At 40.4% G+C, this 26,544-nt stretch overlaps 1 protein-coding gene across 2 annotated transcripts; it reads right to left on the bottom strand.

Moving 5' to 3' along the window:
* cacng5a (calcium channel, voltage-dependent, gamma subunit 5a) lies at positions 1 to 26,352 on the bottom strand. Of its 2 annotated transcripts, XM_030062956.1 has the most exons (7): positions 26,189 to 26,352; positions 13,464 to 13,705; positions 11,694 to 11,735; positions 7,539 to 7,625; positions 2,488 to 2,628; positions 1,838 to 1,983; positions 1 to 380 (listed from the first exon to the last, which is right to left on the bottom strand). In XM_030062956.1, exons 2-7 carry the CDS (start codon positions 13,657 to 13,659, stop codon positions 117 to 119), a joined length of 876 nt encoding a protein of 291 aa, XP_029918816.1. In that variant the 5' UTR covers positions 13,660 to 13,705; positions 26,189 to 26,352; the 3' UTR covers positions 1 to 116. The 2 variants fall into 2 exon arrangements, with proteins under 2 accessions (XP_029918816.1, XP_029918823.1); XM_030062963.1 differs by lacking the exon at positions 11,694 to 11,735 and having other exon boundaries at positions 26,189 to 26,350.
* Positions 26,353 to 26,544: the final 192 nt, after the last annotated feature.

The raw sequence follows: 26,544 nt of genomic DNA on the forward strand, positions 1-26,544 counted from the left end.
GAACGTTTTTATCTAGAGCCGCCCTCCAGGCCGTAATACTGGCCTTTCCGCAGAAAGCTAAAGGAACAAAAATGACCCTTATCGTGCTAAACGCAACTACTTGTGCTCCAGCTGCCTCAGCAAGGTGAGGAGGACATTTGGTCGTACTCGGGACATTTGAGGAGGGCGGGGTAGGTGGAGGAGTTCATCTGGAGGGAGGCCTCGGAGGAGATGGAGGAGGGACTTCGTCCACGGCCAGCCCAGGCGTCTGGATGGAGGAACTGGCCGGAGTAGTCGGAGCAGTTGCTGAGGCGTGGCCGGTAGAAACCTTGGTGGGGCCGGTACATTTCCTCCGCTGTGTATCGCTTCATGAACAGGTACACCGACATGACACCCGCCGTCTGATGGGAGGAACAGAGACAGAGCATTTCCCCTGGATTAGTAAATACGCACGTCAGTCTTCTCTCAGCTCTGTTTTACCTGCTTTCCTGATCTGTAATCTGTAGCAGTTTGAGATGTGATTTAGAGCAAAGAGCGCCATTGTATTAAACAAAAAATGAGCAGCAGTTCAGTTTTTGGTTCTCTTTCCCCGGCTCCCTGTCATTAAGAAAATGAATTTCACAGTATGAAGCTAAAATGGATCACCTAGACCTCAATAATGACTTCTAATATTGTTCGTGTAACTTATCTGACCAGAGAATGCATTACAGCGATAATGATCTCCCTGTCACATGTCTGAAAAAAGAAGTAATTATTTTGTGATTCACGATATTGCATTGTAATCAGCAGCGAAGATCGTGGACGTTTGATGCCTGGCTTATGTGCATGTGTGTGTGTGTTTGTGTGTGTGTGTGTGTGTGTGTGTGTGTGCAAGGACATCTTCCCTCTTCTTTAGAAACATTAGTGTAATTCTTCTATTGATTTATTACCAACATTAGTTCATACAAGTTGTATAAAAAAAGTCAAGTAACAGAAAACAAGTCGTGTAACATGACTTCACATAAAATAAACAAATAAATAAAAAACTACATTGTACATTTCTCATCTGTGTGACATTGAACTCGCAGACACACACTGCTTGGTTTTGATTTAAGCAGAAAATGAAGACATCACACTTTGCTTAATAGCCTTAAATAGTCCACATGTCTTGTGTGGATTACTTTCCAGAACAAATTGTTATTGTTATTAATATCATTATTGTTACTGATATTTCTGAGGGCAGAGAGTTGGTGAAATAAAGAAACCCTTGAACACATAATTAATTTCTTTTGCATATAATGTAAGCTGCTCTGTGTAAGAATGTCAGCTAATTGTCAAAAGTCTAAAACAAAATGTAAATCTCCAGTGCAGCCAGTGAGAGATGAAGAATACGAGCTTGCGGTGAAATTCTCCAGTGTAATCCCTGTCAAGTAGACTGACACTAACAATGAGCAAAAACAACCAGACACCAGCGCTGCTCTTAAATTAAATAAACACAGATGTCACCGACAACGTCTGAACACATGGGCTTTCTGATGCAGTGTCACAACACATACAGAAAACACTGAGGGCAGCTTCACAGACAAAGATTAAGCGTAGCTCGAGGCTTTTATGATGTTTTTTTGTTTTCCAAAAAGGAAATAAATGCACTCATCCTATCTAGAGTCAAAGTTGTTTGAGTTCTCAGCTTGGAGTCCAGTTTGAGAGAATCACTTTCACCACAAAAACCGGCCCCGTGACCTATTTTTTTATTTTATTTATTTATTTATTTATTTTTTGGTGAGCTAACAAACACTTGTCTGAAGGATTAGATTTGTTATGAGTGCTAATTCAGACATCACCAGCCAAGGGGGATGTAGATCTGTCAGAAACAAGTTACCTCAGTGAGCAGGAAGGAGATGGCAGCGAAAGCAAATGACCAGCCATATTTGTAGCTGAAGTAGGCCTCATTAGTTTTGGTCCTGTTCAGCATCTCATCATTAATGCTGGAGATGTACAACACCAGACCAACCACCAGAGAGAGACCTGAGTGAGGAAGTGGGAGAGAGAGAGAGAGAGAGAGAGAGAGAGAGAGAGAGAGAGAGAGAGAGAGAGAGACACACACACATACACACACACAAACAGAGAGAGAATTCTGATGATGATGGATCGAGAGATTTATAGTTAAAACATGGATGTGTTGGTGGTCTGGCATAAAAATTTTTTTTTCCATGAACCATGGCGAAAAAACATTCCTGGAAATTAATCTCCTTGGAAATTATAGAGTTAGTACTAGGGTACAATTTGCCTAGAGCTGACAATGCAAAATGACAGCAATACATTTGTGAAAATAATGAAACAAACTCTTAATGTGTCCATTCATTAAGTTATTTTTGACGCATTCACCTTCTTGGAAAGTATAAAACCGGGAGAAAAAAAATGAATCTCTGCTTAAAATGTCCCCTGTAATTTGTCCTAATGATGCCTTACCACATATTAATTTATTTATTATTCATTTGGATGTGAGCAAATTGAAGCCGGAACAAGTACCTGACAGGATGAAGAAGATTCCAGATACAAAGGCCAGGATGGTGCGGTGGGGACGGATGTGGCCGATGTTACTGAGGACGAAGCCGATGAACATGAAGAAGAGGCTGACCAGGGGGAAGGGTGTGGCAGAACGGATCATCTCTGCACAGAGTGAAGAAGGTCGGAGGAGAAAGAGGGATGTAGTGTTAAAGTGGAACAAGAGGAAGAAGAGGAATGAAAACACAATTCAAATTATTATTCAAAGATAACTTTCATATAATTTTGTGCTGTATTTGAGTATCTGAACTTTGAAATGTGCTGATTAAAATAGTTATGAGTTTGTCTACATTCACTGACATGCTTGTCCATACCAAGTCAAGTGAATTTGAAAATATATCTTGTCTTAATCATTTTGGCCTTGCGTCCGTAAAAGCATGGCATATTCAGCCACTGAAAACAAGTATATTCAAACAGACCCTCCAGAGTGTCTGAATTTCACCATGCTCGTTTGATTCTGTAGTGTGGATGGGAAAAACAGAATTTCAAAAGCGCTCACACATCACTGTTATGTGATCATACACAGTGGATAGTGGCAGTAACTTTGCGCAGGTTTACAGTCGGACAGGATCAAAGTTATCTGACGGCCTCTGAGTTTGACGAAAAACAGCAGGCGATATGTACTATAATCTCCACGATCAAAAAACACGGTGAAGTTTTCATTTTGTTTGTTTTCTTTCCCAGCAAACTTTTCAAGGCTGATCTGTCTTGCTCAGTCGCTGACATAAATGAGTGACTGAGCTTCCTGCTGAGGCCGGTCCACTTATTCCACTGTGTACACATGGGGGTGTGATGGAGGGGAGGGGGTCACTGCATAGGCCTAGGAGGCGAATATCTCCACAGGCATCGTTACTGAGGAACACAGAGATGGACTTCCCCACTGTGAATGAATGGAAGCTCCCAGACATACGGGGAGTCTGTGATGTTTTCTTTTTTTTCCCCCCTGCAACACCCCTGTTGTGTTCTCCATTATGCAAAATGTTACCCTTCCAACAGAGAGGACCAGATGTCAATGGCCATAACGTTAAAGGAAAAGTTAGTTAGTTCAGGAAAGTTTGGTCTGTGTAGTAAACTTGCCTGTTATTCTATTGTACAGTAGATTTACAAAACCACTGCCCGGTCTGAAGCAACAGCGGTGACAGAAGATTAAAATGACAGACACAGCAATGGCAGAAATGAGCTGTTGTGTGACATGCCACTTCACGGTGTTAATTCTAATGACAGCTGTACGACAGAGAGGCAGAAATCCACATTCACACATCAAAACATCAATATCCTGTGACCTGAAGCAACTGGAGATCATGTACAGGACCTGGGTGGCACACGGGCATCTTAGCCTTTCACATCACGTACGTCTGAGTTACCATCTCGACATCAAACACCCCTCCATATGAAAATGTGAGGCGCTGCCAAGTGCAAAGGTTAACTCCATTTCTGCATTGCACACTTTCATTTGTGTCCTGCCCATTGAACAACAGAGCCACACACTTCTCCGCGTCATTATCCTCTGGAATTTGACTTGAATTTCCCCCCTGCATCACAAGCTTTTGGAAAGAGGCCCCATGGCTCTTATTATCTCTGTCTTCACGAATCTTTACTTGCTGTATCTTCCTCACGTCCGGCCTAAGGGAGTCCTCTTAACTTATTTCTTTCTCACTTGCAAAGCCTCTCTGTCACTGTGCTGCTTTCACATTCAACTTTCTGTCACTTTTTTTTCTGCCTTTATGTGTCTTCTGATATCTTCTTCACTTTTTCCTGCACATTCACCATTCTTCAGCCTCTTTTTTTTACTTTCTGGCTGATTCTCTCTCTCGGTTTTCTCTCCAATAGAGTGCTTAAAGGAAAAATTCACCCATGGATGAGTTTGATTTCTTATCAAGCTAAATATAAAGCTAGGTCAGATTAGTTATAACTCAATGAATGGGTGAATATTAGGCATGTCGACACTGCAAAGTTAATGACACGTGAAATTTCAAAAATAATGTCTTGAATATGGTCAATCGCATTTGAATATCAACACCTCCTTTATTCGTGACCCTTCATTTTCACACCTGAACTGAACTGCACCTGAGTTTGCCTGGTCCTGTGCTGTGATCACCTCTTGATTTAGGTCTTATTGCAGCTGATTAGGTTTGTCCCTGAGTTTGACTAATGTGCTCGCACATATCCAAACAAAGCTTAACTTAAGATCAAATTATCCCTCGGTGTGTTGATGTGGTTCAACCGTAGCAGCTGACCTGACCCTGAAGAAGATGCATGCAATGCATTTTTAATGCACTTGAGCTAGAGTGTGTGTCTACTACCTCTTTTTCAAGACTAGACACTGGAGGGCAGTGTCAAGATTTTATTAATTATGCACTAATGAAACAGCTAGAAATGGAAGCAATTATGTTTACATCATGGGAAACAGTTCACTCTCAGACACAATGGCAGTGTTCAAAGCAATGTTTTGGGATATTATGACATCTTGCAGTCTGTATAATTTGGGGATGAGTTGGAAAAATCAGAACATATTTACAAGCTTCTGCAGCTCAAGCCGATTGAAGAGAGATGACCACAGGAATCGTGTTGTCCTGACTCTCAACCACAAACAAACAGAAGCAGACACCAATGGTGTATCTCTGGGGGCACTTTGTCACAGAAGAGTGCGATCAAAGTTAATCTATCAGGTGTGAAAACACCCTATAAGCTCCCTAAGTATAGCTAGTTATTCAACTAGTTTGTGCACACTGGGGCATGTCTATGATCGCTGCTGAAAGCCACACCCCTTACTCCACGTTATATGTTTTGCAAATTCACAATGGATTTCTCTCTGCATAACTGTTAAACATTGGTGCAAAATGGTGCACGAATGAAGAAAAACGCCCTTGCTCTTTGCATCTGGGGGTGTGGCACCAAAACATGACCTGAACCACTGATAGATTGCTCTTAATTTCCATTGCAGTTACACTGGAAATATCTCAGTGTGATGTTAGTTTGTCCATACTTGGCCAGTTATGCCCTGGAATAACAAACCAAACACCAAAAAATACAATGAACCGAGGAACACAAGGTCCATCAGGGATATCTTTTTAACAGGGCTAAAGTGTTTTAGGATGGATTCTTACTTTGAGAGGAATATGAGATCTGAAGAGGCTGTCTTCACTCTGACAGCATTGCTCTTTGTGGTCCCTGCTGACTGTTGGTACACTACCAGTGCTATGTGTATCCATGCATGTTCACCCTGCAGGGGTCTCTCCTAAATGAAAATGGCACCCATGCATTTTTCATATACACCCAGCTCTTATCTGGAGTGGGCAAAGCAGGCCTCGGGGACTGGAAAATGAAAAGTAGAAACATAAATCTCAGGGACAGCAATGACAGTGCAGTGTATGCATCTGTGTCAGCTGGGACTGGACAAATATTATATTGTTGAGCTGCTTGTTTCCCATAAAGTAGAGTTAGTGCACTGCGGCAGGCTGCAGAGGCTTTGTTCTTTGTTTGTTCAAATGACTTGGGTTTCGTCTTCAGCTTCACTATTTGTCAAACTGTATAGCTGGTGTCTTCTGTCTTTCCATCTTCTATCTTTTAGTTACAATTACAAAAGCAATTTGAGGTACGATGAACATTTCCCAGTCAAGCTTCATCTTCAGTTCGCTGCAAAAAACCCTGGATCAAAAATATTATTACACTAGGAATTGCCTGTTTTGCAATACATAGTTCAGCACACAAAACACTGGAGGCTATTTGTCATAACATATCCATCCTCTCAGCCTAACACCTACCTCTCTCAGATGAAAAGCGTACAGATTTGCAGTACTCATTCTGCCAAAAGGCTTTCACAACAGTTTCTACAAGAACGTATGAATTTTGGAGTGACATTCCCATTAGTTTACATAATTAAATCTCAATTCAGTATTCACAGCCTTCGAAGGCTTTGTGCATGTGGCCTCAGGAGTTTTCTGGTTTTGTAAACACTTCAAGGTTGAGCAGATGTCAGTAGACTTTTTTTTTTTTTAAACTATTCTTACATCAATAACACCTCATCGTACTGATCTTGCACAGATGGGTGCACAGATGGGTGTTTCCTGTCAATCTCGGGGCTAAAAGACTACATTGAATTATCAAGTGAGCTATTTTCCTTGTTCTCAAATGCTCTGACTAATACAAAGCCAGGCATGGAGACATTTACTGTATATGACAGTAGAAGAACAGACTGGAGGGGCATCATGCCCTTTGATTCGCTGCCTCAATCAACTCATGTCAGTCATGTTACAGCCACAATGCCAAGGCTACTATATATACAATGAGTCCTGACTTAACGACATACAGAATAATGTTTCAGGACACACTATCAACATTTATATATATCCACATGTTTGTCGACATGTTAAATGTATGTAAGACACCTGTATTCACACATGCAGACAGGTAAACAGTCTCCCTTTTTAAGGAGATTTTATATAGGCAATAGATATTTTGTTTTATGTTCTCTTATAGAATTTGCATTGTGTACTTGCACGCAAAAAGGAGAGGAAATATATGCCAATGGCTTGTATCTTTGCAGGTCCCAAGCAGCACTCTGCCCAGAATGCATAAAAACTATAGTGATTAGTATAGTGAAGGATATATTGTATCATATTTTATGTTAAAGAGAATTATGAATTGTATTTGTGAATAGTGCCATTTCTAATCATTCTTTACCTTTCTCCAAAAGCCAAACTATGATGAGCGTGTTTGGTGTTGCTATGCTACATTGATATTTCGCTTTTGTTTAAAATACATATAGAATACATACAGAAACATCCCTAAAAATAATTGTTCAGGATCAGTATAAACAATTATTTGTTATTATTTTGGTCACATTTCTATAACAAGACATGTATCCGTCCTCCATTATGAAAATGGAGGCAAATGAGTGCCATCATTATAAATACCAACTTGACCTATTGATAACTGACTGTTCACAACCTCTCACGTGCTTATGTGCGCTAAAGTAAAGTGTTTTACAAAACTGAGTGTAACCATTCACTTACTCAGGACACTAACGGTGGACTCAGAGGTCATCTGGACATTAGTGGGCATCACATACTCGATGGTGAAACATCGACCTTTCTCATCCCCTGGAACAAAGGAAGAAAAAAAATTCATATAAACATGGAGATGGGATATGGGTCAGTATTCTGCAGAAGTGAGACTATTTATTGGTCCACAGGTATGTATAGGTAAGTCGGTGTGCTGTATCTGTGGCATACAAAACCTAACATGGCAAAAAGTGAAGACAACTACACCTGTTTCGCATAATATGTTAGTATGAGTATATTTTCAGTGGTGCTTGTAGGAAAAATAGAAATTTCTCCTCATAACAGTGCAGCTGTTGGATGCCAAGATAAACCTTACAAGAAACTGGGAAGGAAAGTGGGATCAGTGACTTGTGCTGTCAGGATTTTTTTCTGAGGAACAACCCAGCAATAGATTTTAGCGCCTTGCCCTTTATCACTCTAACGCTTCCAAAGTCTAGCACCAGCAACCCCACCGCCATTCACACTCCTCACCCACCCACCCACACAAACACACACACACACAAACACACACACACACACACACACACACACACACACACACACACACACACACACACACACACACACACACACGCACACACACACACACACACACACACACACACACATACACAAACTGATAAATTTCTCAGCACTTAATTAACCCCTCACACCCAGATGTGTTGGATTAGGTGATAATACGCGTTTGGGAATATGTGCTCTGCATGTATTCAGATGTGCTGATATGACTAATTTATCAGCTAATACAATGACATTGCACTATCATTAATTATTTGCAATTATACATACTACATTCTGCAATGCTTCTACCCAACATGAAGTTCCCAAAATAGGCCCTGTTTATGTGAAGCAAGCATCTTAATCAGGAGGATGTTTGGCTAAGTGAAGGCTTAAAAAGTAAAATGCAATGTGAAGGCAAGAAGCATCAGGGAGTGTGTAACAGAGATGTAACAGGGTGTGAAGACAGATGAGAAAGCATTAGAGCTGTCAAGGCTGTCATTTCTCTCTCCCCCGCTCCACCTTGCTCTTTATTTCCTCTCCCGCTTTTGGCAGAGCCTCAGCATTAATTAACCCCACTGAACAGAGTGCATCCTCGCCGTCAGTCAGCCATTATTTAATTATTGTAAGGTCGGGTCTCTGTGGTTCCCCAGGATCTCCTCCGCGGTATCATTAAGCCGTCAGATCACTGTGTGAAGGGCTTCCCTGAATTCTATTAGCAGTCCACACTATCAGCCTCCATAGAGGATGGCTTACAGTAGCACAGTGCAATAGCAAGCTTGACCCCATTAACTCCTATCAAATGCCTTATTACGGGAACGGCATACAGTTCAAACAAAGTGGTGCTCACTTCAACGGCTGGCACAGTGAGAGAAAAGAAGATGTAAATTCATCTAATTTTACTTCAATCACATGGCAGCAGACATTATCAGTGTATGAATAGAGCAGCATACTTCAAGAGGTCACAGGGTCACTTGTTCACGTCTTCTTGATTATGTCAGTGAGAGGCTGTGTGGCAATTTGCAATCATTCACTCACTATTCATTGTACTTTCTATGTAGATAAAACTATATAGTTCGCTGTGTGGGAAAGAGCATGATAATTAGTGTATTTTGCACACACTATAGAGTGGACATACAACTAGAGCAAGCTGGTGTAACCTAATATATAAAGTGCAAATAATCGACTTCCTTAAATTTGACATGACAAATACATCTGCCTCAACACCTGACATGACAAATACATCTGTATTTTTTGCATATATTATTGTGTTTTCTTGATTAACGTTTGATAACTCAATGTGATCACAGGCACACTGTTACCCGTAAAATGTTTTTTAGCTTTGTTAAAATCTGTTAAACAATCAGTTATCTGACCAACAGCAGTAAAAGCAAGCCACTGCAAACCAAATAAATCTTCCATTTTGAGCCAAAATATATGCAATTTATGGAGAAATATGTTTACATTTATGCACCGTCTCCTCAGTTGCTGCAATTTTCACGTCAGAAATTGTCCAAAACGTCATCAGTCCTGGAGCCACTTAGCATTATGGGACATTTGCGTTAATGTAGTATACGTTGTTTGCACTCTGTATTTTGAGGTGCATTCTGCATAATTTGGAGTGTAAAGAGTATCAGCGTTTTAATGGACTGCCAACAAAATGGCTGTGTAGTCTACCATACAGTGAATGAGTGGGCGACGTGTAATGCAGCTGGAGTCACAGCAATGGGCAGCGCAAATCCAAAGGAAAGAACAGCTATGCATCACACAGAATAAAAATACAAGAGAAGACAGTTGTAGTTTACACAATCAAAACCAACAGCTCTCACAATGGTGTCTCTGACGTCTGAACTACAAACATCAGGCTACAAGCCATTGATATCTGGTTCAGAGTCAAAGGGACACAACAAAAATGGAGAACTATCTCTCTTTCATTCCATTTGAAAAGAGGCTATCAAATATATATAAATCCATCTATCCTTTACACTGAATGTCCCAGTAATGTCCTTTTGACTGAAATATGAACGACTTGCAGCCTGATGTTTGTAGCTCCACATCTCACCGGCTCCAGTGTGGGTATTGTTGGTTTCAATTTTATGTTGTATGATTGTCTTTACTTGTATTTTTCTATTATGTGTTTGGATTTAGGGTTTCCTTTGTGCTTCTGCTGTGCACATCTTATTACTGTGATTCTCATAGGCCATCATCAGCATATATTCATATGCTGGGGTGCCAGTACTTTAATAAAAGTAATACTAGATGCATTTGCATTTTCCCATCCTTTAGTGTGCAACATCTGCCTTTCTTTTTTTTCAGCTAATACATTTTTACTTGGACGCAGTGCTTCTCTTACAATATATATCTGTTCATAATCATGTAAAAAAGAAACAATACTGTTGGGCGGATCAATGATTACATCTCCGCATGTTTCTCATGTAATTGTCTGTTGAATGGCTTGTGGAAGACAAGTGAAGTTCGGTCTATTTGAAAAAATAATTGCAACAGAGGAAAATTATATAATCACCATCATCATCATTGAAAATGTTGATTATCCTTTCACATTGCAAACTTACGATCATAAAAACTAATGGCTGCTTGTCATTTCAATTATGTTTTGTAAAACAGACTTGAAATGAAAGGCCTTCGTGTCAGAATAGATGAAAATACGTGAGTAATGAAGAGGCATGTAGAGACTGCTGTAAATGGGATTTTAATGATGTCTAGGAACTACTGATGTAGTAAAGAGCTGCGGCGTAATTGTTTGAAGTGGAGATTATGCTCATAAATATTACAAAATAGTACAGAATGAGCCCTAATTTCCGAGCACTGCACCTCCTGTTACTTTGAAAACCAATAAACGGCAGCTGATTTCAGTCAACCATCTCACTCGGTGACAGTCGATGACCCTTTATTCACGCAATTAATCTTGCTACGACTCTTGCAGTGTACCATATATAGCGAGTTGAGCACTGGCTGTGTCGGAAGAGACCCTATACATGAACTCAAGCTAAACTCTACAACTGTACTTGACTGCGGGCTAGAACCGATAGCTTGCAGCGAAACAGCCAATGAACCCAAACTCAACCTCATTCACACACTGTGTCGTAACAGTGTACTGTGATTGTTTCTGGGTCAAACACTGTGAGCCAGAACAGTTAAGTGGGCAATAAGGCCACTCGATTGCCCCGTAAAAAACGCCGGCCCATTAGTCCTTTTATAGCGATGGCCTGCTGCATGACAGGAAACATTGGTTACCTAATCACAACTGGATTGCCTACATATTCACAAATGAATGGTTAACCCCGAAACAGGAAAGAGAAGGTCAGTTCTAGTACAAGGGTAAGTGGAACAGCTCATTAATATTACAGGGTAATTCAGGTACACAACAAAAGTTCCCATGTTTGTAGATGATGCACTTGTTATAACTGAGTCAAGCCTCGACAGAAATATGATAAAGGGTGATCAGTCACAATAAACCAAGTGCTAGGTGTTTGCCACAGCATCTACACATTCATCAAGAAGACACCAAGGGTGAGATAATTCAATGAACAATTCAACATCATCATTTAGAGAAGGAGGAAGAAGAGGAGCAAGAGCAAAAGTGGATACCTGGTTTATTGCGAGACAACATTTGTCCAGAACGTCGCGCCGCTAAGAAAAGAATAAAATTTCATCGTTAATGCTTGCAGCCCATTCAGGCATGCCTGTGGGATCTGCTGAAGCTGGGACATGAACATCCTTTGGAAAGGCCAAAAGGTGGATAACCATGCACAGTGGGGAAAAAAAAGCTTTTTTTAAAGGGCTGGAAAAAGTAATTTTCTTATTAGGGGCAATGGTGGAAAAAAAAGATGCAGGTTAAAGAGAGTGAAAAAAGGAAATTGTGTTTATAGAATTGAGGTTCTTCTGGAACAATTTACGTTGTGTCTGCTGCCACAGAATACAAACCAGGTACTGGGAAAATCATGAGGAAAAAACTTTCAAAGCCATACATCAACTGGAAGGCCAGAGTAAAAGCAGTTCAGAGATCACACAAAAGGAGAGGTACTACACTCATGCACCTCTAAATTGTTCAAACAGTAAGCAAAGATCAATCCTCCATGCTTCCCACAGACAGTCCATTACATAGAAACAGGGAAAGAAAGAGGAAAAAACATAGGTGACCGAGTATATGCAGTACAATATTGTCAATACTATAGAAACTCAAGCCCAGATTCACTAAAGCACACGGCACATCACCAAAATGGAAAAATCAGAACCCCTTTCTATTCACTAACCACGTGTAATGAGCCAAATGTGTAAGCTGGTCAAAAAACAAAGCCTCTTTGTGCCTGTCATGGCCATGCATATGTAAATTATATGTAAATGGCGTAAAAACTGTGTGCAGAGTTTGGCAATTCAGAATAGCTGCTATCACTGCCGCAGGGCAAGGGCATCATTGCCAGAAAGTCAGGGCACCAAGGGAGAGGGTTTCCCAGAATATCCAATTAGATCTGGGAACGCTCCAATTATAAGCAGGCTTAAGGACATAAGGGTGCCAGCCTTGGTGGATCAGTGTTAAAACTGAAACATGAAAAACTTCTGTTTGGTGATGAAGGGGTCTGTTTGCTCCTGTAGTGCTTTTCACATGGGCTGCTTTGTGCCACAAACTTGATTTACATAAATTTCTGAGTGAAGAAGATGAAAAGTCTGTGCTCTGTCCTCTTAACTCAAGGAACTGAGGTGCAACATGTGCAAAATGACCTTACAACACAATCTTTATGAATGAGGACCTCAGTTTTGCATTTTAGCCTGCTAGGATCATTTCTCTGCATGGAACAAAAGGGAGGTCAGTCTGATGTGGGAGCTGACTACATGAATAACTAAACAGTAATCCTTCAAACCAGCTGAAGTGTTATTCAGTCATACAGTCTGTGTCATGAGTGGAGCTGACTGGGGAAAACGCTGTTTAAATCATGCATGCTCTACCTGGCTATATCAACTATGCTTATTTACTACTGTTTTTAAGAAAATGACATTCACCAATGTTATCCAGTTTTGGCTAATTTGGCTAACACTGGCACGTTTACAGAAATGTTCAGAAATGGACACTGTCCCTGTAAGATAAAACTGTAAAAATAAAATAAAATAAATGAGTTATGCCGATTTCTGCTGCAGAACAAAACTGGATTGAATGGAAAAGATTAAAATGAGACACATGTAGTGTAGGTCACCAGGGTCACCTTGCCTTGATGATTAAAAGTAATTATTTAGCATTGTTTCATCTTATTTCCATGATGTTTCAGAGGCATCTCCTGGTCAGAGGACACAGATTCCTAAATGCCTTCCATCTATATGCTATTTAAATTCAAACCCAGTCAGCTGAGCCAGCCTCCAACTCACCAGCGAGGAAGCAGACTCTCCATAGGCCAGAGTGGAGGGACATTCGTATCTCCGTGCTCTGGTTGAGGGGAAGTATCACACCCTCCTCCAGGTAAAGCCAGTAGTCGGTGCTGACGGCGATCCCCAGCAGGCCCAGGCCGCATACAGCGAACACGCTGCTCAGCAACGTCAGCGCCTTCCTGCCACATAGGCTCATACCACAGCCTCAACAGCAGGGGGGGCGCCGCCGGCAGAAAGAAGAGCTGGGCAGAGCAGAGACAGAGAAGGAGAGGAGAATTTCACTACTGCGTTCACTGAAGTAAAGGGAAGGATTAGTCCTTTTGAAAACCCCTGTGAGACGAGCTCAAACAGTCCCTAAAGGAGGAGCAAAGGAAACAAATTGGAAACATTATTAGAGGATTGCAGTGCTCAATAAAAAAAAGCTGGAATTTATCTCTGAATGCCCTCCTGAGAGTTGTACATGCAGTCCCCTCCAGGAAGAGCAAAACAAAGAGGAGAGGAAAGAGAATGGTGTGAGTGTTAGTGAAGTGTAAATAGGGTTCTCTGTTTATTGCCGATTGCACTTAAAAGGCACACATTGCAAAAACTGTCCATCATGACAAACCATTCAGTATTGAGTTATAAATTTTATTTTTATTCACAACTTTTTTTCCCTTAATACTAGCAAACTGATTTGTTTTTCCTTCTAGCTTTATTTTACATTTAAATGAATTCCTGCTGCAAGTAAAAGTGCGCTGAAAACAAGGAATTATTTCATCCTATTGGTTAAATTTATTTTTTTACTTATTTAAAAATCACAGAAGATTGCAAGACTGTATACAGGACTAAGTGATTTGTTGGGATTGCCATTTTTTGTAGCGCAAACAGTGCAAACCTGCTGCTGAGTCACTGGCCGCTTGACTGACCAACATTTCTACTGCAAGCACGCTGGACTACTGCTGTGCTGTTGGTCCATACATGAGAGGAATTATTTGGAAAATTCAAGTTATGTCTTATTTTTGACACTATAAAATGCAAGCAATGATTTGGCAGCTCAGTCATTTAACAGACAGAAGTAACAAATTAGCCTATTCAGTTTGATTTTGCAGCACTTGAGAAAGAATTGTTGACAGCTGCTGAAGAGTAAGTCAATTAAGACGTTGTCCTTTGCCAGATTTTCTCTGGCACAGTCAGCCGTTCATTCGCTCAGCTGACAACGACGGCAGGCTGTGTTGTGAATAAATTGTGAGTGTGTCTACCTAACACAAGAACATAGAACAGCAGCAGCAAAAATGCAAAAGTAAGCCAAAGAAACAAACTGATAACAAAATGTCTCCTGGAGCAGGTGTGACCAAATGCAAATTGATGAATTTATTTGGTCCCACTAGAAGTGACAGTGCAAGATGTGCTGGCTCTGCTGACATCAAAATGCAGCAGCATAATGCTGCCACATACCTGGCATTCTAGCTATGACTGTATGTTGTCATCAGGTGCTGTCAGAAATATCACCATTATGGGCTGAACAGTATAAACATGGGACTAAATGTGGTATAAATATGGCCTGGGAAAGTCAGGATTTTTTTTGTGATATGACACTTGCGGGCAGAGAGCATGGAAACCTTACGAAAGACTAATGGTGTATTGATGATTAATGATGCAACATTAATGATGTCAAATGTCAGGGTCATTTTAAAGATTCTAAGAATATATGCTATATTTTTGACAATACAGTACTTTGCTCTAAATATGTCACATTTTGAGAAGCTAGGTAGTGTGTGGACTATCTGTGAGTCAGTTGTGGTGGGCCGGTGCAGGTCCAATTTCCACAGTTTTATCTGTCTGAAACTAATGATGGCCTTTTCCCACAATTATCATGACTGTAGACTAATACCATGACCTCAACAGCAGAGGGCATCACTGAAAGATGAGCTAGGAGTGAAGGGAAAGAAACACATTAGGAAATGGTAGTGGATATTCTTAAAGGAAGATCTAAACAAATTGTGTTCCATGTAGATGGGAAACAACTCTAGCACCAAAATGCAGATTTCTCAATTCTCCAAATCATTCATTTCAATTTTAATAACCATATTGCACAAGGCCAGATGCTTGGTGGGGGACTTTTGACTGCTGTCACATTGCCTCTAGCTGTAACCACTAATAGTGCTCTAAAGAGTACAGCTGTAAAAAATTAGTTATTTACCACGCCTAATGTCCAATAAATCAAATCCAACCCAACCACATCCAGTAAAGCAGAAGTAGCACTGCAGATGGTGTATGTGACAGCATATCAATGTGTGTGCTCATCAAATAAAAACATGGCTCTGTTCATATGGTAGCTGATGCCCACACTTGCCGGAAGCTGGATAGCTGGGAGCTTGGCATGGGATACGTGTTGAAAGGAATTGATTTTACATAATGAGTTCTCGCTGTGCTGCCACGCTGAGCGCCTAGTGGGAGATGGGAGAGATGGAGTGAATATGTGACAGGATTTTAAACTCGCCATAAGATTTGTGGTGTGCAGCTTCTCTGTAGTACCATAAAGTGGAAAAAAAGCTTGTTGCTTTATTTCTGAGATGTGGAGGATGACAAAACCTAGATCACAATATTAATAAGCTATGTGTGAGATTAAAAAATTGCCTGTGTCGTGATAACAAGCCTCCACGACTGGTGATGATACTTTTTCTTGCTTTACATGAAAACATATGAAACAATTCATAGTTGGCATAGTTGCTAATAATTTTACTGCATATAGCTTGAAAAGAAAGGAGCTAGACAATGAAATTTTGAAAGAGGCTGTGTTTTAACCAATAGCAGCATTACACAAGAAAAATCTGACTTTTTAACATGTATGATCCATGTGACTTTTTAAATTTTAAACCCGAGAAAGTAAAATCTGGCTGATTTATAGCCTTATCCTTCCTGTGCATGTAGAGTGGACCTGCCGCGGGATGATGGACCCCAGGCCAGCATGTTATGCAAGAGAGTGATGGTGATTGGAGGCAATTGGAACACATGCACAAGCAATCAATCAGAGTTCACGCCAGCACAAAAGACCGACACTGATGAGGATGGAGAAAATGCGCACAAATCATTAAACCTCAGGTATTCCTGGCTGTGGTGCAATCAGTAGCCATTCATTTACAATGTCCACCATGCGCCCTATTTCCAGTCTTTTATGACTTGCAGATGTGCTGCAAGACCTTTCTGTGTAACTACGCTCCACCAATCATCTGTTTTTACGTTGGACATGGGTGTAACAGCGTGCTGATGTATAAAATGCATAAAGCAGCACTGCAACACATAGGGTGTCATTGCTGTGGCAGAAAACTATTTGGGCTGATTGCCAAGCAGCACGTATAGCAGAAAAGGAAATCAGCCACTGTAATTATGAGCTATACTTAAAATAGCCCAACCAATCACTGTCTGTATGGATGTCTGAATCTGAATTTACTGACGACGTTACAAGCACACAGTATGTGATCACTTACACAGGAAAAAAAATATTATCTTTCAGGTTGGCCACATTTTTTGATAACATCCATCTCACTCTCTGCCATACAACAATGCAGTGGCTGTATTCCGATTTGCAGCAGTGACACTGTGAGGTACAATGTGAAACAGTCGATCTCACATGGAGGGAGTGGTTGCCAGGGAGATATGACACATATTTGGCTGTCTGGGTTGGAAGATGTTCCCAAGATAGACAGACAGTGGATACACAGAAGTGAAGCACACATCCATCTCTTGTCCACTGATACCGGACAAGGATTAACTTACAAATCAAAGCAGGCAAGCGATAATGTGGTACACACCAACTTATTTTTTTCCACGAAGAAAAACAAAAAATGCAGACACATCAACAGTATGTCCTGTCCAGTCATCATGAAAATACCGGTCAACTGTCAATTTATTGGCCTCTATGTCTCAGCATTAGCTGTTCATTTTACAGAAATGGAAGAATCACATTTAAACATTAATACACAGATTACAGTTTGTCATATTACTACCGATTAAAAGTGAAAGGTTAGTTTATCAGTATCACATGAAGCATATCTGCAAAAAATTCCACCTCTTAGAAAACTATTTATAATTTTAGAGCTTGTTTTTAAAATACTGTATATTTATTACTACACCACATTTTAGATTTCTATATAACACTGCTGTTTTTCCTTTAAAACAGTAGCTTGAAGCTTGTAAATCCCCTTTAAAATGCATTTATAATACGGTTATGTAAAATAAAGATGACACTCCGGTATCAAGAAATAAAAAACTGGCCATAGGTAGTGTTTTCCTAATATGTTATGAACTGCATCTTTAACCGCATGAAATCAATATCTAGGATGAACAAAGGTGGAGTGCTGAATCAATATGTGATGTATCTTAGGTTGTGTGTGTTTGTGTGTATATAGATATGTGTGTGATTGTGGGTGTTTATGCTGTCCTAATTGTGCTCTGGCCAACACTCACTCTTAAAGTTACTCTAGGCAGCCGTCCATGTTGGTGACCTTAAATGACAGCAGGAGGTGACAGTTGGAGAGATTTTAACTGAAACACACAGAAATCCTGTAAGCTGATGCTGGCACATTGCACACAGCACACTCTTCTTTACCAGCCTGGACAGTCTGTGATATTTTACACCAACATATATCAAAGAGGCTAGGGAGAGAGGGAGAAATTCTCATGTTGCTGAGTCCAGCTTTCTGTGGATGAGACATTTGGTGTTTTTGATTGGAGCCAGTGCCAGTGGCTGACACTAGAAATTAATTTGGCTGAATAACGGCACTACACGCCACAGGTGGGCTGCTCGTTTCTACTGTAACCCCTCATTGTTACTGAGAAATGTGTATTTTTTCTCCCCTTGTTTTAAAGTCCCTTTTGTCATGGTGGAAAAAAATGTCATTGTATTGAACAGTGTGCACCACATAAGCCTGCCCTGGCTTTATACATGCACAACTATATAAGCAAAACTCGAAAATCTCTCTAATTTACATCTAATGATGATGTTTTCAGCCGTAACAGCCCTTCTATCTCCACATGAAAGGAAGAACAAAACTTTTTACAAAGCAAATAAAAAATGTATCTTCTTTTTGACAAGAGTCCCATTTCCCATTCTGTCAGACTGCATTATCCAAGTCTCCCTGTCAAGTCATGTGGGAAGACAATTTAGATGCCACAGTAGCTATCTGTGGGTCCCCGAGGCAAGGCACAGTCTGTCTGTGTAATCCAGAGAGCGTCAGTATTAATCTCTCAGCTTTGACTGTTTCAGAGCCATCAGGACTTTGCATGCTCGTATGATAACGAGTTTCATGTTTCACTGGCGTTTATTCCAAAGGAGGAAATGCAGCTCATTTGTTCTCATACAGTTTAGCAGTGCATTAAGCCCGTGACGATGAGGAGCCCAGATAATTTTCTGTCTCAAAGCAAAAAGTGGGAATTCCACGTTCCTTCCTCATGGGGAAGCAAACAGATTCTGTGACATTTCATCAGCTGAAGCATAACGCTAAATTAAGTATGTTTTCATGCAGGAATAAAAGTTTTATTGCATATGCAAAAACATTCTTTTTTGCATTTTCATGTAAAAAAAAATAAAAAATTCTATTGCTGATTTATATAACACAGCAGTGGCTCAACTTTTAGTCACTTTGTGAAACCATTTCCATTTGATTTTCTTATCAACTGTTGTCAGATTTTTTTTTTTTTTTTTTTCCAGGGGAAAAATCCTCCGGTATACAGGAAGTGATGTGTTTTATGTTTCTTTTTTGTTTGAGGGAGAACAAAGTAGTGAGCATGAGCAGTGATCACTACCAGAGCTGAACAGACAAAGAAAACACATCAACTACAGAAACTCAAACTTCATAAGCTGGAAATTCAGTGAAAAAGATCTCATGTTATTGGACACAGTGTTTGATTTACAGGTGATCTATAGAACGTGAAGAACAAAAACATAACAACAATGAGCACTTAGCACCAAAGACTATACTCCAATTATGAGATGGAAACTGGACGACTGTGGTGACAAAATGAGGAGGCAGGAAACAGACTGATATTATCTACATTTCTGGAAAAAAAAAGAATAAAAATTAGTCATCTGATTTTAAGAAAAAAAGCACAGACACTTAAGAATGAGACCTCTGCCTTCTCTCTCTCTCTCTCTCTCTCTCTCTCTCTCACACACACACACACACACACACACACACACACACAGACACATCCTCACACACAGTACATTGAACACTTGATGAATACTAATTCCTTTTACACAATGCTCTGGTCTCTGAAGGATTACAAATTGTGACTGATGTTTCAAAACAAAAATCCCGGGGTTTTGCTCCTATTGACTGATGTTTCTCATTAAATGTTTAAAGCTCCTGAGACCAAAAGGAAAAAAAAAAGCCTTGTAGTCTCTGCAAAGACACTCGAAACACCTCACGGTCCTCTCCTCATCATGAACATCAACATTTAGAAATGTATTTGGAATTGAAATTAACTCCAGCTTCAACACTGATGTCTGAAGTGTGCCAACATATTTACCAGCTGCATCTCATGTGCTTTAAACAGCTGCTTTGTTGTAATTTTGAAATTACAACAAAATTGAAAATTAAAATAAAAGCATGTGTTCATAACAGTAGATCATTTTATATGGAGACCTAACATACTCACAATTCAAGAGAATTACTTCCAGAAAGATGGAATCTAACAAAGCTGACAAGTAATGTTTATGTTGTCATCGTGCAATGCTGAACACAGCCACTAGCGGTCCAGATACCACAGATACCATGCCAGCAGGAAGAGAGGCAGATGAACGCCACTGCCGGAGTGAAGGGCACGTCATCATGAAAAGTAGGGCATTCCTCGTCAGTCTAGCCTATTAACAAACACCTAACCCTCTTTAACCCCCCGACTGCCGCCAAACCTCCAGCTTTTCAAAGAAGAGCTGGAAATTCAATGTCAACGGAAAGAAGAGTACACAACAGTGGCCCCAACCAGTGCTGCTGCACTCTTCCAGGGCACACCAAATTATTGATTGGTTCGAGGAAGGCAGTGCAAGCAATTAGCTAGAAATGTCACATTAAAGTTAATATGGCATTAGGCCTATATGAGGGCCAGTGAACATAATGAGTTGCTGAACAAGGCACACTGCTCTCTCTTGTCAAAAAGGTTTCTATATTGAATATTACTCTTATACTTTAAATTATTTAACTCAGGAACAGTCTTTGCTTTTTCTTGTTGTGCTCCAGAAGAATTTGACCTCTCGGAGAAAAGTAAGCTAAGAACATCAAAACTCTGGTTATTACAGCTTTATTAAAAGTAAACAAACTGTGCTTCAAATTACATGCAAAAGTCATGTTAACTGCCACATTCGGCCAGACTACATATCTTCAAACTATCATGAGTACATAAATAACTGTGCAAAAACAGCACATAGGTTAGAAGATTAGAAGAGTTTCAACAGGGAAATGGCAGCTCAAAGAACCCATCTTTATGGATATACTGTTAATTTTGCTTTACTGGTGTTGAGATGTTGACTGGGCAAAAGCTGGGGCGATGCAATGATGAAATGGGATTTTTTGAGGTCAGTAAACTCACAAATCACATTTGTCTGATTTGATGAAATTAAAAGACTCCTGTGTCAAGTTAAAATTGTGTAAATACTCTCCACTGGGATACTGTTTGCCCAGGTGCAGCTCTGTTCGCAGCTGCATTCGAGCCGACGGAGCTAAGGATGGGCCACTTCAGCGGCCAAAGCAGAGTGAGAGCAGCGAAAACAACTGACACCTAATTTGAATTTGTGTTTGTTCATTTCTGTCTAGTGTTCGTCAGCGGCACCGCATGGATCTCTTTTGGCATGCTTATTGACCCAGTTTCCATGGTGCTGAGGGTTGCCAAGTGCTGTCCCTCTGTCGCCTCTGATGTGGACAGGCAACAAGCAGTCTGGGAGTTAGTCGCTGTTGGCTGTTGGTTGCTAGGGCTGGAGGAGCCCGGGGACAATAACAGTCCATGCAGGAGAGCGAGGATATGCCATCAAGCCTTGGACACAGCTGGATGAATCTAGCAGCCCCTATCATCACCCTGCTGAGACCCGCTGTTGTATACTTTCAGCATAAGCTCTAGAGGGCAAGCACATGGGCACTACACATGTATATATGTGCACACACACACACACATCACCCTCACTACACACACAGAGTACATCACACAAATCCAACTAACACACATGAAACACATGCGTCAAAGCTCATTTCCGTGACCTACAAACTGTTGAGTCTACAGGCACTCTCTACCACTCACCAAATGTTTATGTTAGCATTAGGAGTGTGTCACTGTTCATCACGGTAATACTAAGGATGCAGCATTTTGCAGTATTTTGACTACTCTAAATGTCCCCCAGTGTAACAAGAAATACTAGCAAAACAAATGACAGTTTACTTATTTCAGCCCTGATGCATCCAAAGTAACAGTGGACACCTGAAGGGCAAAAGGAATTTAAATAAAAGCTGCTATTTAAAGTTTTTTTTTTTTTTTTTTTTTCCCAAAATATGATGCTGATGAAGTATCACTGATGTGGTTTTCCTAGTTGTCCTATATGCCATACAATTACTAAGAAACATGACCAAGGACAAAAATCTACCCCGCAAGCCTAACAAAGTTGAAGAAACCTTCCCACATATGTTGCCACATAATTTCATGGAAACAATTGAACCAAGTGACCTAGGAGGCATTTTTCTCCTTCCGCCTAAAGACTTCACAGCAGCTTGCACCAAAATACATCTCTGTTCTGTAATGTCAGATCATCTTAATTGGATGGGGCAGCTCTGGCTGTAGCCCAAGCCTTTAATGCTGTTCCAAAGGCAATTCCCCGATGTCTTTTAGCAAATGGTCTTTGGCTTGGAGCGCTTTTCCACTGTGAATTCCTTCATAGAGTATCATGACCGGAATGTGGATGTATAGTTTGTCACTCAGTTGCTACACAGCTTTGATTATCTTATGATCTAGTAGGAAGATGTATGGTACAAAAGGTAAGGTTTTTACATAGGGCCATTCCCCAAATGCCAAAAAATTATATCTATATATCTGTAAAAATTTACTTTGTTAAATGATCAGGAAGAGTTGTGTAAGGAATGAAAAAAAAAAAGATAAACAAATCATAATTTTAGACAAAAAAAGTGTAAAACCCTGAAAACAACTCTATTGGGAATTTCATGCTTATCCTCACTGCCAAAAGGTATTTGTTCTATCAAGGGTTTGCAAATTTCTTGAATTACATTATTCCAAGTAGACACATGTGTCCCACAAAAATGGGAGACAAGACCATCGAGTGCAACAGAACTTTGTGAATGGCACAGTGGTGATCCTTAAAAGCCTCAAAACTCCTTTGACTCTGGGCTTACACAGAAAACAGCCAGTGACCCACTGCAATAGCACTTACATCCATTTCCCGTGTTTGTTGCGAGAACAAGTCCCCTTTTTATAAGTGCTTGACTTGGCCATGTCGCCAGGCAACACTATACAGAGACGGCGCCGAATTAGTCAGGCATGAATGGACTGATGAACAAGTCCCAAATAAGGCTTTCTATTTGCTAGTGTATTTTATATGCGGGAGCATGGATGAGATTCAAGAGAAAGAGATACAGGCACAATTACAGCACTGACGATTATAGGCTTTTCAGAGCACTGTTCAGACTACACTATAGATACTCAAAAATAGGAACACACACACACACACACACAAATCATGCAGGAAGCAGTTAAGCAGCAGAATATAGGCAGGAATTCATTCAAAATATCAATCTCCAGATGCAATGCACAGTCACAGTTTCAATAAATGGCTGAGAAACATATCCATTTTATGTGTTGCACTGTTGCTCCACCCTGAATAGAAATTGTTTTGAAAATCCTAAAGCATTCAAAAGACAAGATAGATATTGTAAGGGGTACTACCTGTGTTGGTGTAAAGCCACAGGGTACTGTCTGATGTGGAAATGGAAAAAAAAAAAGATCACCGTTGTACCAGCACCTCTCTCCCCTGTGATCACGAGAGCACTGTGTTTACTTTCTAAGGTTATTCCCACTAGGATACTCTTTCGAGGATGACTGATCTCTGAAATAAACAAGATGCAATCAAGAGAGAAACTTGATGGTACTAGGATTGTTTATGCAGTGTTGGTCCAACAGTAAATTATTAGCAGAGACTGCACCAGACCCAGGAACAACACTGTGGCATCACCACCTACAAAGTGTGTTGTGTTTAGGGATTTAGGGCAAAAAATAAATTCAATTTTACACAGGTGGGTGACAGTTGGTATAATCATTCACGCCACAAATGGAAGGATCAAAAATTACAATAACTAAATAAATAAAAACTACACCTACATCCAAGCTGAGCCGACCTCTTGGATTTCCCGATGAGACACAAGGTCAGGTCTTTTGCCTCTAATTAATGTATGAACATTTTCTTCTCTGCATCACAACCTAGACAAGTGGGAAGCCAGTGCTCTGTTAACTAAACCTAATAGTGTAAATGTATTTTTTTATTCTCTAACAATGCCATAAAAAGCAATCCAACATGGAGCATGTTGATGAAGCTCAGTAATAAAAATTGCACCAGATATTGCTAGGACATAGACATAGACTGACATAGACATTTGAGAACACATCATCTTCAACTGTATTTTCTCTCTGGCAGAGGTGATACAGCGAAGGCACCGAGGTATAAGTGCAGAAGACTGTAATACAGTATCTTCATCCCTTAACCTTGCGTACTGGCCTTCTCAGCCTGGTTCATAAAGTAGCACAATGACTCAAGCAGCATATCATGGCCGATGAAAGATGAAAAAAATACAAACATTCATTGAATTTGAAGGATTAAATGAAGAATGCGGTTGAACTCAGTAATTTAGCTTCTGAAGATGTGGTTTAGATTGCAGAAAGGACCAAATGCAACGCTTGAAACATTCTACTGATGCATCGGATAAACACACAAACAAAAAAACAAACAAACAATAAAAGCAGCAAATTAGTGTTAAGTTTAATCACTTTGGGTAGTTAAGCTGAAATTCAGCATCTGGAAACTCTCTCAACAAACAGACTTTATAACTGGAGCTTTAGAAATGGCTGATCTCAAACAGAACAGACCCCAATCATGATGCAAGTAGAATTTCTTGATACCACAAGTACCACATTTTACAGTATGACACCACTATATTAATATACACTTTATCAAATGGCTGGTTATCATCGACATGCTGTTGCGTTGATAAATATATCCACCTTACCGCAATGAGCAGTTTTTCACCTGGACAGGGTATGAAACATCAGAATGCAGCTTGTGTTGGACAGTAGCCAAAGACAATTTCTCCCCTGCAACTCAAGATGTGGCAGGTAGTACACCAATAAAAAAAAAAAAAAAAAAAAAAAAAAAAGAACTCCTTTGCAGTTTTCACCAGCACTGTCTAAATCTGTGCTATTAACAGTCTGGCTGGCACACTGAGTAAGGGCTGTCAGGCAGCCAAACAGGACTGTAGGCTGCCTATACAGCAATATAAACAAAACAAAAAACCTTGACATTAATCCAAGAAGACAGCAATGGTGAGAAATCACACCTGAAAACTGGTTTAGTTTCAGGAAATCTTAAGTAACAGCCAAAAATGTAAACTAAATCAAGATCTAAAGAAAAATATTGGCTGTTTTTTCCCTTAAAAGACCACGTTTCCTACACTTTACATCAGTTTGACACTCATTACTATTATATATACACTAAATTTAAATATTAAAGATATATGTGAGTGGGTAGGAATAGGTAAACTGCGAATTGAATGTGCTATAGGGCCAATTGTTTGTTATGCTTGCCGTTTACTTCTTGGCTGTAGCTCAAATCGCTGTCCATGGTGCTGAATTGGAGATTGTACAGTCAATACTAAAGCTGTTCGTCGATTGTGTCTGCTGAACAGACAGGGATCACTTCAGTGCAGTTCACCTATGTTTTTATTTGCTTAGCACGGTTTATCTACTTTTGTAAACCGGGAGGAGACCACGTCAATCCACAGTTAATGCAGAAAGTAGAGTCGCACTGCTGGATTTGACACGAATTACTGTTTTTGTCAAGAGATTATTTGGTGTTTGCCTTATATTTCCCTTATGATGACCGCTAATTAGAGGTGGCAGTTTGCCGACCCTTGTGTTTACCATTAGACCTACATCACTGTGAACAGCCAGAAAAATCATTTGTCCATATCACTGTAACGATCCTTGGCTTCTCGCTCAATATCTCTCGCTATAAAAGCGATTAAACCTCCTTTTCCTTCTAAAAATTGAAGGCGGAGACTATCTTTCAGTCGCAAATCACTTCAATAAGTTTGACTTTGCATGCCTTTAATCTCTGGCGTACTGTGTTTATATGTCGTAATCATCTATGCCATCTTAAAATGTGGTAAATCCATTAACAAAAGGTAAATAAACTGGGAAAGAGGTGGGGTATGTCCTATACCACATCCTTAATGACTGTGCTGGTGTGACGTTATAACATTTAAAGTCTATTTAGCAACACTATTCATACCTGCCAAAAGTGTTTTAACCTTCAACAAAACATTTTCAGAAAAACAAACGACGAACAAACCATGCACTGGCATCAAATAAACTATCAACAAAAGGGGTCTGTCGGTATTTTTGGTAAAATGTCGATATTCAGATTTAGAAATAGGTTTCTAACACGCACAAAACATTACTCGAATGATAAAACATGTCATTACCTTCACGGAGAAGACTCGTGGAGGAAAGCGCTCTTCTCTTCTCTCTTCTCCTCCTCTTGTTGCTCCTGTTCTCCTCTGCTCTGTTCCGACGGCCCGTGCTGCCTCCTGTTTGGCGCGCGGAGAGCTTGTTGTGGCGGAGGGGCGGCTGCGTACCGCGCGCTCCACTACTACACCATCTACCCGCGCCAGCCAGCACGGAGCGCGTGGCACGTGGCACTCGGCTCCGCGCGCAGCTTCTCCCCCTCCAGATGGGCAGCCGAGGGGCAATGATGCGGCGTTCACGTGACGTGGGAATAACCACCGGAATGTCTTGACTGTTGTCAGGCCAGGAGGCCTTTAAGGCGCCAGGAATTAAA

Source organism: Myripristis murdjan, chromosome 1 (genome assembly GCF_902150065.1).
Source record: "Myripristis murdjan chromosome 1, fMyrMur1.1, whole genome shotgun sequence".
Taxonomy (NCBI): domain Eukaryota; kingdom Metazoa; phylum Chordata; class Actinopteri; order Holocentriformes; family Holocentridae; genus Myripristis; species Myripristis murdjan.